Below are 13,203 nucleotides of genomic sequence, written 5' to 3'. Positions count from 1 at the left end.
CTGCTGCGGCAGGTCAATTGTTTTTTTATCGATAGCAATAAAATTGGAATGAATGGCGCGCATGAGCTCGCTATCCTTTGATTTGTGAGAAAATTCACGTATTTGTATATGTCAGCTTCAAATAGACATTCCTTTCTTTAGCACACGATCCAGAGTATGTAGTATTGAAAAGTGGCATTTTTTTGATGTCCACTGTATCCACGAATTCCAAACGTATTCAATGTGTAATAGCAAACGCGAATGCGAAGACTGATTAAGACGTGAAGATTAACGAATAAATAATTCCGTGGAAATTACATAAATCTTACGAATACGAAAATGAAGTTTAGAAAATAGTTACAAGTAATAAAATATTATTTTTATCGTGAGCGACAATGTGTACCATTTACAAAACCATTAGTAAGCCCGTTGGATATACTCCTCTTCTCTGTAGATGTGTGACTTTAACATGAAGAAAACAAAAATTTTTTTTCATATATTTATCATTCTCGTGAGTGTAGTTAAGGAAGATGCTATATGTGAAAGCACGAAAGATGAATGGTGCAGGGTAATAAAAAATTATCATGTGCGTACACGTCGTTATGTACGTGCGCAGAAAACCAGCTAACTAGTGATTAGAGTCTATACATCCGTCGTTGGTGCAAATACGTTGGGAAAACAATGGAGACGAGCTTGTGATTGTCTCTCTAGAGGTTTAGGCAAATTTAACGCTTCGCGGAATTCATTTTGCACGTATTTTTTTTTTTTTTTGTTCTTTTAGCTTTTAGCAATTTTCGAATTTTCGACCAAAAGGGTAAGTGACCTGTTACAGTCCATTTAACAATTATCTTACTTTAGCTAGTCACGATAAATACAAGATGCAAGTCAAATCTATGTAGCTGCGTTTTTCTTATTATTGCAATATCATGTACAACAGATAAACTGTAATATAAAAATTCACGTTATGAGGTAACAAGGCAAATAAATAAATACATTTTCATATTATGACAGATGTGTTTATTTTCACAGGCATGGGAAATGCGTTTGAATAAAAAATTGAAAAAAATAAATGCATATTTCTAATGTATGGCATTTTCAAATTTTCAAACTGTCAGCGTTTGAGCAACAAAACGCTTTCAAAATAATTCACGTATAAAAAAAATAATTCACATATAAAATAAATTACTTTGACACAAAATATAATTAAAGTAAATTACTTACGAAATCACACAGACTTTCAAAATATGGGAATATTTAAGAGTTTGAAGTAGTTTAATTAATAAAGTACATGGCAAAATAAAAAATTCCTGTACATTAACGCGAGATTAGACATTTTCACACGTTATTAATGACTTTACCTTTCCAATACTCATAATGCTATTTTGCTTACACAAATGCAGTTAACGTTTACTTAGAAAACGTAAGCCAAGATATGGATTGGTACGGTTTCAGAGATAAAAACATCGAGAAACCCAGCACTTTGCAAGTTGAAAATTCGCACATGGTGTCTAACTCACGTAATGGAGGAGTAAGAATATGGATATCGTAAAAATTGAAGTTTACAGGTTCACTTATAGTTATTTCGGTGAAAGTTTTGCGTTCCATCTTACTTGTTGCAATAATTTGAAAGTAATGGGAGGGAAGCCGACGATGGTGCGCAGCGAGACTTTATACGGCGCGCAGCGTACAATCGCAGCATCATTTGTGCAACGGAAACGAAGACGAGTGGAAAACGCACGCGGCGGAGGTTTACTTGTCGTAGACGCCCAACAAATAATTGCAGGTGGGGCAAGTGTGCTTCTTGGCGAGGCAGCTGCTGGTGCAGTAGACGAAGGGCGCGCAGCAGCAGCAGCTACGAAACGGGCAAGAGAAAAATAATTTCCTATAGAGCTGTCGCTTGAAGGGAATGGTGTCGGGGAGCAAAATAATCTCGATGCTCGGAGTCTGCGTGCTTGCTGAGCGCGGAAACGAGCCAACGACTGACGACGGTGAAACTCGTAATAAACTTCTATATTTACTGATTTGAATACGAGTATTGTCGTAAGTTCGCGAGGATATTTTTAACCAACATAGCTTGAGCTACGCGAACTGGACTTGACCTTCGGAATACGCACGGCGTGTGCCAACTGAAAATTTCATGATTCTCGATTACGAGGCACCCAAAAAATCTCAGTAAGCTCATTAATTCAGCGGCAAAAAAAAGAGATTAAAAGCAATGGCTAGACGTGAGATTAGAATTCATACGCGAGCACTAAAAATCGGAACTAAAAGGTCTTCATCCGAATGAATCATTGGCTTCAATTCAATCGTCCTTGAATTATTCACGCGTGCTGAGAACATAACTTACCCAAGCGCACACAGCAGAATGAAGAATAGATGAGTTTTCATAGAAGTCCTCTTCTCAACGCGAGAAGTGATCGTGGTATTGCAGTGAGGGCAAGTCGTCACAACCGGATCAGGACCGACTTGTGGTTGAGGTAGCATCGTGTAAAGGACGTTTGTCGCTTGACTTGGTTGATCCGGTGCCGTTGGCATGGGCGTTTTTTTTTGGTTCATGGCCGAGATCTGAAACAGCGTCGATCGCAGCCTACCGTTACCGATATACCTGTGTAACGATCGCCTGATCCCGAATGAAATTGCAATATCAGTCGGGGAATAAAGGTATGCACCGTTGAATCACTGCTCGTGGGCATGCGCAGAGAGTCGACCGAGGTAGCAGCAATCACTTCCTCCCGACAAATCAGCAAGAAAAATTAGCCGAGTGAACGTGCGATTGGCATTGGCGCAGCTGAATTCGATTTCGGGTAGACCGAATGACGATGCGTTATCGAAAATCGAAAAAAAGTAAATTGGCCCGGGAAGCGTCGACGGGCATACTAATCGCGTTTCATTAAATTACAGTCGACTGGCCGGCCCGCGCGTTAGAATCAAAGAGGGGGATCCCCGTGGTGCTTTGATTTCGAGTCGAGCACGGACACGCGAAAACTCGGACGAACTCACTTGCGAGAGGTAATTCAAGGGTTGAGCTTGAACTTTGGCACTTGCGTGCTCGAGCACTCACTGATCGGCCTGGCGTTCGAATCTAAACTGCACGTTGCCGCTGCTCAGCGTTTATATACTATAGAAGCTCACTGACATACGCGCATCTTGACGCATGCGCCGATAGGTCGGCAGCTTCTCCGTATAGCCTCAGGCGAGAATCTTACCACCACGGTCTACCCGATACGTTTCAACGGTGTCCTTTGTTTTCTTCTCTTCAACGTCCTAGAACCGCGGACTTTTCTTGCGCGCTTACATTACTGAGATTCGTGGCGAGATCCTGATAATTAAAGAAAGTAATTATTGTGACGGGCAATAATAACCAATCAATTTTTCTTTTTAATCAAGAACAAAGATCTTTATTGAACACATCGTCGAGTGTTAACATAGCTATACTCACGGCAATCATTTAGGTGTGCATTTAGTTAGAAATAAGACTGCGTTTGAACAAAAATCATTGATTGTCACCTAAACGATGATTGCAGTTGGGACAATCGGGTACTTTTGGCCAAGCAGCTGAACAACAACCAAGGATGCGAGCGATTGTCCCGGCAATTGGCGTCGTTGAAAACGCTACCCATTTCGGTGCTCCCAGGCACTCGGCATTTCGCTATTTCGCACTTGCTCTTTGTTTTTGCACGTGTGTGGGCTCGCGTGGCCACACGTGCTAGCCGAGAGATGCCAACGCGTCGAGCGATAATCCAGTGACGGTGGTTTTTCGAGGCGAAAGATCAACGGCAGCGCCCGTCTCGCGGAGAGGCACGTCCGAATTTGAATAAAGCCAAAACATGGAGGACTTCCCGTTCTCGTATCGCTTGGCGATCAGACACGAGCGTTCAACAATCTATACCGCTGAAAATAATATTCTACACTCCAGCTCGAAACGCAATGTTCGTTCGCGGTCGTTTTCAATGCGTCACTGCGTCGACATAAAGGGTCGTTGAGACGTTGGGACAGTGCGACCCCGGCGATGTGTACTCTTGATATACTCTTGATATGGAGATTTACGTTAGCGGGTTTGCTTGCGAAAGTAAAGGACAAATCGGATGCACTTATTTTTACTTTTCGACAGCGATCGAACTGACATTTCGTCGGCGCTATTTATCCTATCACAGCGCCAGACCGCTAGAATTGGCGATCATGCGATTGTGGGCTCGTGCTGGAGTTCGGGATAAGTTTATAGGGAGTCTGTGCGCATCGTGCGCATGCTTTGTAAGTTCTTGTAATTTAAATTAACTCTTCCATTTACTCCTTATTGCATACACCAACCACACAGCAATCCCTCGTAATGATTTTGAAAGTAGTTTGCACCCCAGTAAAACGAGGTCACGAACCGAGGTGCCGAGGGTGAAGTACGTCATACTCTGTTCCTTCTGCGCTGATATTGTCTGCAGTGACTGTTACCCGGCGTAAATTCATTGAAACCCCATCTCTTCCGCAAGATGTTATGGCAAGTTTTCCAATCGCCCCTGCTGCTTCGACAAGCCATATCCAGCCCATTTGCGAAGCGAACTTCGCGAGAGCGAATTGTGATAGCTTTTGTAAACGTTGCCGGAGCATTGAAACTTGAATCTTGCAATGTGGAAAGGAAACGAAAGCAGGAATTGAGCGTTATATTTCTTTATAAACTTTATTATCGTGTTCATATTATTTCATTATGACGAATATTGTTTCATTTTGGAAACAAATTGACAATGGCAGTTTTATTATAATACGTAATAAGTGACGCGGAAGTGCTGTCAACATGGTTGACACGATACATTGATAACTATTTAACATGGGAAATTGCTTTCAATGTTGAATTATAATCGTAACAAGCATGCGCTTGTTATTGTTGTCGTCAAAAATCATTATAAAAGCTGGCACAAATGTTACGTCAACACTTAACATGTATGTCGCAATAATTTAATACTTTTCTCAATATCGCAACGTTAAATGCAATTACACGGTATCCTTTGGTAGAATCGACACACTTATGCACACGTACAAATCGTTGAAACTGCTTACGCGGATGAGTATCCCCGCAAATGCATCAACGAACCGATAAATTACACCCACTTACACCGAATGCGAGGAGATGAGTCTTCTTCGTGGCTTCCAGCTTCGCTTTGCTGATAGCTTCAGTGTGACTCTGCGTACCGGTAATTGGACGAAATACCGACTTCTCCGGTGCTGCGTTCGCGTATGGTTTGTTCGGTGTTCTTCTTGCCTTGTTTCACTGGTAAGTTTGCCCAAAATCTCGTCGATGCTCCTGCGTCGAAGCCGCGAGAGACGGAACATACGGTTGTCCACCGAAAGTGCGAGGCCGAGAAATGACGCTCGCGCGTACGCGAGTCGCCCTCCCCGCTAATTTACGATTGAGCACTCGCTCGCGCGTCCGTCGACCGTGTGGCCTCCCTTTTCAACGAAAGCGAGCGACCGCGCCAACCCCTCCGGGACTCCTCGCCTCGTATACTCGTGCGTTTCCTTGCCGCGCGCGCGTCGCCGTTCTTCTTTCGCGAAGCCGAGAACAGCAACCGGCGCGCGCGTACGGCTTTCGCGTCCTCGCGAGGTGGCGCATCTTTCGATAGCATTTATGTAGCTTGAAAGGGCTTCGCTCCACGTCCAGGATGAAGGGTAATGCTGCTGAACCACTTCGATTCGTATTTTATTGCGATTTTACATATTTCTAATTTGAACGTTTAATGCGAATTGGACTAAAATTGCGTCGAGTTTCGAAAAACTCGGTCTACAACGTTGAACTTCATGGTGGTAATTTTAAGATACACCATGCGCGATATTCAGTTGTACAAGTAAAAACGTCTTTAGCGGAAATAAAATTAAAAAAAAAAGTTAAAAAAATTCACAAAAACACGGCGCAACAAGAGGCAGCGTCGGCTCACGTAATATACAATTATGCACGTATTCGTAATATTTATCACGCACGGAAATACTTATTTGACTCTTTTTGTTTTGGCATTAAGAATACAAGTAACGGCAAAACAAATGGCGAGACGCAAAGGGACGCGCGACGTTACGCTTCCTTGTCGTTTAATCATCGAACATGCCTAAAAACTTGTGGCAGTTGGGGCAAGTGTGTTTCTTGGCCAAGCAGCTATCGGAGCAGTAGACGAACGGCGCGCACAAGGCGAAGCTGCAAATGATCGAAGAAAAGAAGAGAAAAAAATAAGAATCACGGCGATCGTCCCAATTCGAAGGCCGTGTGCATGCGCGAGATCCTTGAGTTGCTTGGAAGAGACCAAATTCTTCGAGGGGGTGTCGCGAATAAGCGCGCTTCCGCCAATTCCGACACGCAACAACGACGTACTCGAAGCTACGCGGGCAAGACACTTACCAAAAGTCGTCGCGAAGTTGGCGAAAATCAATTGTAAATGCACGGCCTATTCACACTCCTAGTGAGAAAGGACAACTCACCCGAAGAAACACATAATACAGAAAATCATGTGAGTCTTATTCGAGGCCAAATTCTGGATCGCAGTCGTTATGTTGGTTCGGCAATAAGGACATGTCATCGCCGTGGGACCTGGACCGACTGTCGAGTGCAGCGCCGGATTCGGAAACATGACTGTGAACCTAGAAGCATAATTTTCGCTGACGTCAGTTCTATGGACTGCGAGCGATTCGACGAGCGAGAGGCTTGTCACGCAGGAAATAATCGATGGGAGATAGGAAAGGAGGAAGTAAGAGAGCTGCGCCATGGCTATGCGGCTCTGACGAATTGAGGCCAGAGATGTGTACACTTCGGTTTTCCTGGACGTTTCGCAGGCCGAGGGGGGCGCTCGATTGGAAGACTCTCTTTATTCAAACTCGTTGCTGTCAAATGAAACTAACGAGTGTGCGCATAGTTTTCTGCTCGGGAAAATTGGACGACTCGCTACGCGGCTACGAAACGTTCCTCGGAGGGCAGCGAACCTCGTAAACTGTCCGATCCAACGCGGCTTTTTACGGCCATTTTAGCCCGGGCGATCTACGCGAGTATCGTTGTAGCTCAAAAAGAAAAAATAATAAAAACGTTCGAATAAATAGCAACGTACAAAGATCGTGCACTTACGAAAGCTGTGCGATTCCTCTCGAAAGCGGTAAAAATAAATCTGCCCTGTGTTGGCGAAATCGCGGGTAGAGTCCGACTGCCCGCGCCTCGCGCTCGCGACAGCTTACAAGTTCGGCGATCGGCCAGATGACCTCCGCTTAGTTTAGCTTAGTTTACTAGATGGCGATGGCTCTTTACCTGAGATGCCGATATACACTGGCGCGATTTTAGTAGTGTGTTACGGTGGAGGGGGTCGGGCTACCTTTACCCAGACGCTCGGTTGCTTCTGTGAAAGGAGGGGCTAACCACCCCATACTAGCCAGAGGGTGCCAACTCGGATACTGGACCTGCGGCTCCAGATGAAATTCGAACCAGCAGGGTCGACTTGGTACAAGCACTTTTTTTAGATAAAGCCTTTGGTGCCCGCCGCAAATCAAACTATGGATACCTGCACGGGATGAACTCTGCTTTCGTTTTCGTTTAATCGGATGGCGGTGAATCTCAAACCGAGACGCCAACAAGCCAACACGCATGCGTGATTTAAAACTGACGAAAGTTCAGGAACAAACAAAACAAAAGGTCGATAGCTCTCTGCCGTTAGCGGAACACGGGGGAAAAAATGCCCGACTACGCGCGCACGCCCGCTAGATGGATACGCTCGCGCGATAGGATGACGAGCTGCGCGTTTCGTTTGGTGCAAGTTTTCGCGAACGAGCGAAATGCTTGCGCGCGTTCTCGGACGCCGAGAGGCGTGGCACGGCGCGATACTTACGGTGCATTTCGAAGAAAAAAAACATGGCCGCGGCCGAGATTACGCTGAATTCGTCCTTTTCCCCGGCGATACGTTAGTTTTAACGGAGGAGTATGACATTCGCATAGCCGCGGCGGGCGCTTAGCGAGATGACGCGAGGGTGTGTCTCAAGATACTTCTGGCGGGGCGAGAGAGACGAAGATCCAGTCTGCGCGGCAATCGGATGCTGGAATTCCGAGATACGCGCGCTATCGCTTCGGCAATCCCAGCGAATTGGACAGGCGCTAATTTGACGAATGAAAAAATTCGATTTTCGCGCATTTTTTGTTCGCCGGTACGAACGAACAGTCCGCGGCATCTGTATTGGTGATTTTTACGTGCCTTGGGCGAGCCAATTAGCGTCAATACGGTGAGGGGAGGATGTTTGTAGCGTGGGACAGCATAACGCCGAGGCAACGAGCTGCGCTCGCTCGCGCGTGTATACCTATTTACCAATTGAGCGTCCTCTGCACGCAACTCGAATACGCCCGCCTAGATTATAAACAGTGTATATATATATATATATATATATATACCCGTCTTTCAAAGGCTAATTAATACTCAATAGATTTTAGATTGTTATCGTGAACGCCCATTAAAAATAGAATGATGGAAGTGGGTACATTGATGATTGAATTAACAAACACATGTACGTTTAAAATAAATAAATTTATTTTCGCAAAACCTATAAATATTCAATCCTTGGAATAGAGTTCAATAAGACTCATAGTCGTATATCTTTTTTTGTTCACAAAAAGACAATAATGACCATTTAACGGTGCACTTCTTAGAAAGTACAAACATTTAATGCTCTTGCAATTCAACAATCAAGGGAACACTTATTGTTAGATATACTTAGTTTTTTTTCGTTCAAGTAAAATCTAAAACGTAACTGTATATAAAACTAGAGCATTATATAAAACTGTGCATATCGCAATAGAAAAAAAAATGGATGGCCATCTCTCACGTTGACATACGTAGAAACAATAATGAAAATTACAATGAAAGCATGTAATTGAATATATTTTTTAGAAAAGATAGAACTTTGTGCATATCAGTAAACAGCAAACTTTCTTGGAGTTTTTTGTTTGAATATCACGCTTAGAAATCTGAAGGAAAGGAAAAGAAATGCTGCCTAAGAAATTCGATTGGCGCAGCTCAAACTTGATTTGCGACTAGCCGTCATAAACGCCGAGGAACTTGTGACAATTCGGGCAATAATGCTTCTTAGCCATACAGCTGTCGGCACAGTAGACGCACGGAGCACATGGCCAGCAACTGGAACAACACAAACACACATGCGTTTCGAATGATGTCATTATTTCATTAATTGAGATTATTTGCAATAATTGGACGGCAATCGGTGTGCTAAGAGATTAATCATCGAAAAGATAATTCGTTCGGCTGTACATTAACGAACAACTTTATTGAAGCTTTGAAAATTTAGGCTTTTCAAAGATCCAATTGGACGTGCTTGTAACTTTCTATTAAACTCGACTATAATCTAAACTTCCGATATTATATGTGACAAAGAATGAAGAAGAAAAATAACTATATCACAATGTTTCGCGATTTGTATCAGCAAACAACTTCAATAAAATTCGATTGAATTTCAATAAGTCGATCGTGCAAACTTTATCTCTTGATCACGAATAAATGAAAGTAACAATATAACGTATCTAATTTACCCAATTAAACAAAGAAGCAGGAAGAAAAGATGAGTTTTGGTCGAAGCCTCAGTTTCCATATTCGTAGTGATAGTCGACTGGCAGTACGGGCAGGTCATCGTCGTTGGATCTGGTCCAACTTGTGGACTCGTCATGATGACAACGTTTGGGCCTGAATTCGACATGATTATCAATCAATTAGCTACACAAGTGCACTTCGAACGCTGCGAACGAGTAAATATTTCTTTCTCCATCGACGTCAAGTATTTGTCGATTGAAGGTTGTGGAGAATAACAAAGAAATGAATATTAGTACAGACAGCGGCACTCAGCTGTGTGATACAAGCGGTGCGTTAGGCAAAAAATTAATTCACAGCAAACAAAACAGTCGTCGGTTAAGCGTTGCAATGAACGCGAAGAGTCGCAATTTTCATTTATTTATTTAAAAATAGATTTGACGCCAGTACAATGTACCGTTTCCACTTGGTGAGATCTATCATCGCGCTGATAACGACGATACTAATGTCGTGAATTTTCCGCGACCGGACGCGAAAGAAAAGAAGCTTTCCCGAGAAAAGCTCGTCGCTTGTATCACTCGCCGTCGTCCGCGTAGCCTTCGCTTTTTCTTTATTTATTTATTTATTTTTTCCCGAGCACATAGATTATGACACATCACCTTGTGGCTGCGGCGGAGGCGCATGTGGACTGTACGGAGGCGGCGGCACAAAGCCTGGAGGTGGTGGTCCGTTTTTGTACATCGCTTATCTGCAACATCATCGCACGTTCTGCGTTCGCTGTCGTCCCCTTGCGAATCGAGCGAGCGCTATCTCCCGTCGGAGTCTTCCGGTCGTCCGTCCCAAAGTCAAGGTCGCTCTTTTAGCGCGCTCCCGCGGAGTGACGCCCGGCCTCGCGCGCTTTTCGCCATACTCTCGAAGCGCGAGTCACGACGCGTAGGTCGTCCCGACGCAGGCGCAGCGCGAGGATATATTTTTTCCCCGCTCGCGTTGCCGTACGTTGTTTTTCGGAGCGGCTTTATCTCTCGCGACAGACCGCTGACTTACGTAAGCGCGCGCGTATGCTCATCGTCGTGGCAACTCACTACACGTCCCTTGCCAATCGATGCGCGAAATTTGTTTTTGTTTTCTTTTTGGAAATTGTCCAGACGCGTCTTTTTATCGTGTTCTTCATCTTCTTTTGTTTTTAATTGTTTATTTATTTATTTTCATTTCTAAATAATTATCCGTTCGTCTTTTGGCCATCGACGCTGCGATCAACTGCGCTTCAAGTCTGCTCGACGGTAAAATTTCGCCAAAAGCACGCACAGTGCTTCCCTTGTACCACGGAGATTCGTTGAACTCGTGGGCAACGCGAGAACGTCGGGATCGCTTCAACCCAGAGGTCCATCGGACGCCGTGTCAGCGCGCACGGATCGCCGAGTTCTCCCATCGATTTTCATGGCTCCCCCCCCCCCCCCCCTCCCTCTGTCTTCGTGGCCGCGAATGTAGGTTGGAAACATTAAAGATTGCGGCTTCCCCGTCGAATTACCAAACCGAAGCGCCCCGCCGCTACTACCGTAACTCATCGGGCGTAGAGAAATAGAGAGAGAGAGAGAGAGAGAGAGAGAGAGAGAGAGAGAGAGAGAGAGAGAGAGAGAGAGAGAGAGAGAGAGAGAGAGGTGTGGCAGAGCCATTCAATCGATTTGCCACGCAACTCACATGCGTGCCTCTCGTTCCTTTAAAAGCTCACTCCTTTCGTCGACCCTCGCGGACGGCGGCATCGACTTTCCTGCCGATTTCCACGATTCGTTCTCGCCGAGATGGTGGCGGCGTACGCGCTAACGACGCTCGCGACGCTCAATCGAGCATCAATTATTGCACGTACGCAAGCACGTGCTCGCCAAAACGGCCTTGGCTTTTTCAAAGACAACGCGCGGCTCGCGTTCACCGTGACCACCGACGATCACTCGTTTTCTATCGTTACGTCTCTTCCATCGCTCGCGTCGCGCCGATAAAGCCGCCGCAGAGAGGTTTCCCATCGGTGGCCCACGGCAAGTATTTCGAATCGACGACAATTACACGCTACACCGTCGGAGGTGCAGGACACAAAAACGAGGAAACGAGCAACGTGACGCCCCGTGCGCAGAGTCAACACTCCGCTGCTACCCGTCGCTTCGACGAGTGCCGAGCTCGCGTTGCAAGACGCCTTTGTAATCAGCTACTCGACTGTCCGAAGCCATTAGCTCGATTGACGCTAATATTTTCAATTCAATTACGATCGAGCGTTGATCCGATTGAAAAGAAAAAAAAAAAAACGAACGAAAAAGAAAATGTTGACATTCCATCGCCGCGCGTATCGTCCTTTGCGTCCCGTCAACTCGGCGCGCAAGTCTATCGATTCGCCGCGTTCGTCCCGATTTTGCGCGCCGCGCGGAGCCAAACTTCGTGGCGCCGTGCGTCTCCGTCCTTGCGCACGCACGCAAGCTTATGCATACGTCAATCGAGCGCGAGAACAGAGAACGGCTCTTCCGGCTCTCCAAACTCTCCGCGCTTCTACGCGTGTGCGTGTGCCGGGTGCGTGTGCACCCGACGCGCCTCGCGTATATCTATCGAAATAGAATTTGTGATTAAACGGCGCGATCGTTTGCCGGAAATTTTCTTGCGCAAATGGAGATGAAGAATTAGTCGGCGGCGCACCGCCACAAAACGATCAATCCAAATGTTAAGGGCAGCACAAGCACACGCTCGAACGGCAAGCTCTACATATGCGTGTTATCGGCAATTCACCCGATCGTCAAACCGAGTGGCGTCGTAGTATGGAATTATCAGCGTCGAACCGTACGACTTGCGGCTGACATTGAACGATTGAATTTTTATGTACACGCATGCAGATTCCCAACACGGTCTTAGCGATTGTCGCAACGCGCAGCACTTATACCAGCCGCGAAAAAACCCAATGCCCGAAAGCCAACGGGTCGACGTTGGTCTTCCCTTGAGTGCATGTGGGATGCGACGATGCGTGTGCTCACCCGTACTTCAGTCGAATTCCAGTTTTTCGATTTTGCGATCCTCAAAGCGAATCTCCACGACGGCTTCATCGCGTATTGCAACGCACATGTACCACTCCCCGTTCGCGGTTAGATAACGGATGTGTAGCACACGGCAACATCGGCAAATTCTTGTGCGACGCGAAAAAAAAGAAACTTTCCACTGCACAGTCACGCACAAAGAGAGCGAGAGAGATTGGCATCACCGAGTTATATATAAACACGAGGGACGCACTTTTTGCGCGTCGAGTGGCACTTTCTCGCGACTTGAATCGCCAATACGGAGCTTGCAAACTACAGCGAAGAATACTCACAGCCTCATCTTTCTCGGGTGAGATCTCTTACCTGTTGCTTGCTCGCGTTGACGAAAATGGCGTACGATTGTGCGCACGCAGTGACACTTGGCACTCGACTGAGCTGCCTAACGTATGGTTGCTGGCTGCGCTCGCTGGTGAGTATGCCGAGAAGCACAACTGTATACTGAAATTGGTGGGGAGAGCGCAACATTATCGCCGTTGTGAGCATTCACGCCTCGCACAGTTGTACGTCGTTTTGCATTGGTTTGTTTGTTTTTTTTTTTTTTTTTTGAAAAATCGAGGTATTTTTTCCTAGATTGAGAGATGAAAATCGCCGAGCGTTTTCTTACAATTTTCGAA

At 45.6% G+C, this 13,203-nt stretch overlaps 2 protein-coding genes across 2 annotated transcripts; both read right to left on the bottom strand.

Moving 5' to 3' along the window:
* Nucleotides 1-577: 577 nt before the first annotated feature.
* LOC131672559 (lipopolysaccharide-induced tumor necrosis factor-alpha factor homolog) lies at nt 578-2,882 on the bottom strand. The gene is made up of 3 exons (XM_058949866.1): nt 2,649-2,882; nt 2,327-2,544; nt 578-1,831 (listed from the first exon to the last, which is right to left on the bottom strand). The coding sequence occupies exons 1-3, from the start codon at nt 2,670-2,672 to the stop codon at nt 1,729-1,731; spliced, it is 345 nt and encodes a 114-aa protein (XP_058805849.1). The 5' UTR covers nt 2,673-2,882; the 3' UTR covers nt 578-1,728.
* A 5,606-nt stretch (nt 2,883-8,488) lies between these two features.
* LOC131672560 (lipopolysaccharide-induced tumor necrosis factor-alpha factor homolog) lies at nt 8,489-12,994 on the bottom strand. The gene is made up of 4 exons (XM_058949867.1): nt 12,893-12,994; nt 10,181-10,269; nt 9,527-9,677; nt 8,489-9,116 (listed from the first exon to the last, which is right to left on the bottom strand). The coding sequence occupies exons 2-4, from the start codon at nt 10,260-10,262 to the stop codon at nt 9,014-9,016; spliced, it is 336 nt and encodes a 111-aa protein (XP_058805850.1). The 5' UTR covers nt 10,263-10,269; nt 12,893-12,994; the 3' UTR covers nt 8,489-9,013.
* Nucleotides 12,995-13,203: the final 209 nt, after the last annotated feature.

This window comes from Phymastichus coffea, unplaced genomic scaffold (assembly GCF_024137745.1).
Source record: "Phymastichus coffea isolate CEN01 unplaced genomic scaffold, Cenicafe_Pcof_1.1 PCOF00153, whole genome shotgun sequence".
Taxonomy (NCBI): Eukaryota; Metazoa; Arthropoda; class Insecta; order Hymenoptera; family Eulophidae; genus Phymastichus; species Phymastichus coffea.
This window is presented reverse-complemented; position numbering and strand designations above follow the sequence as displayed.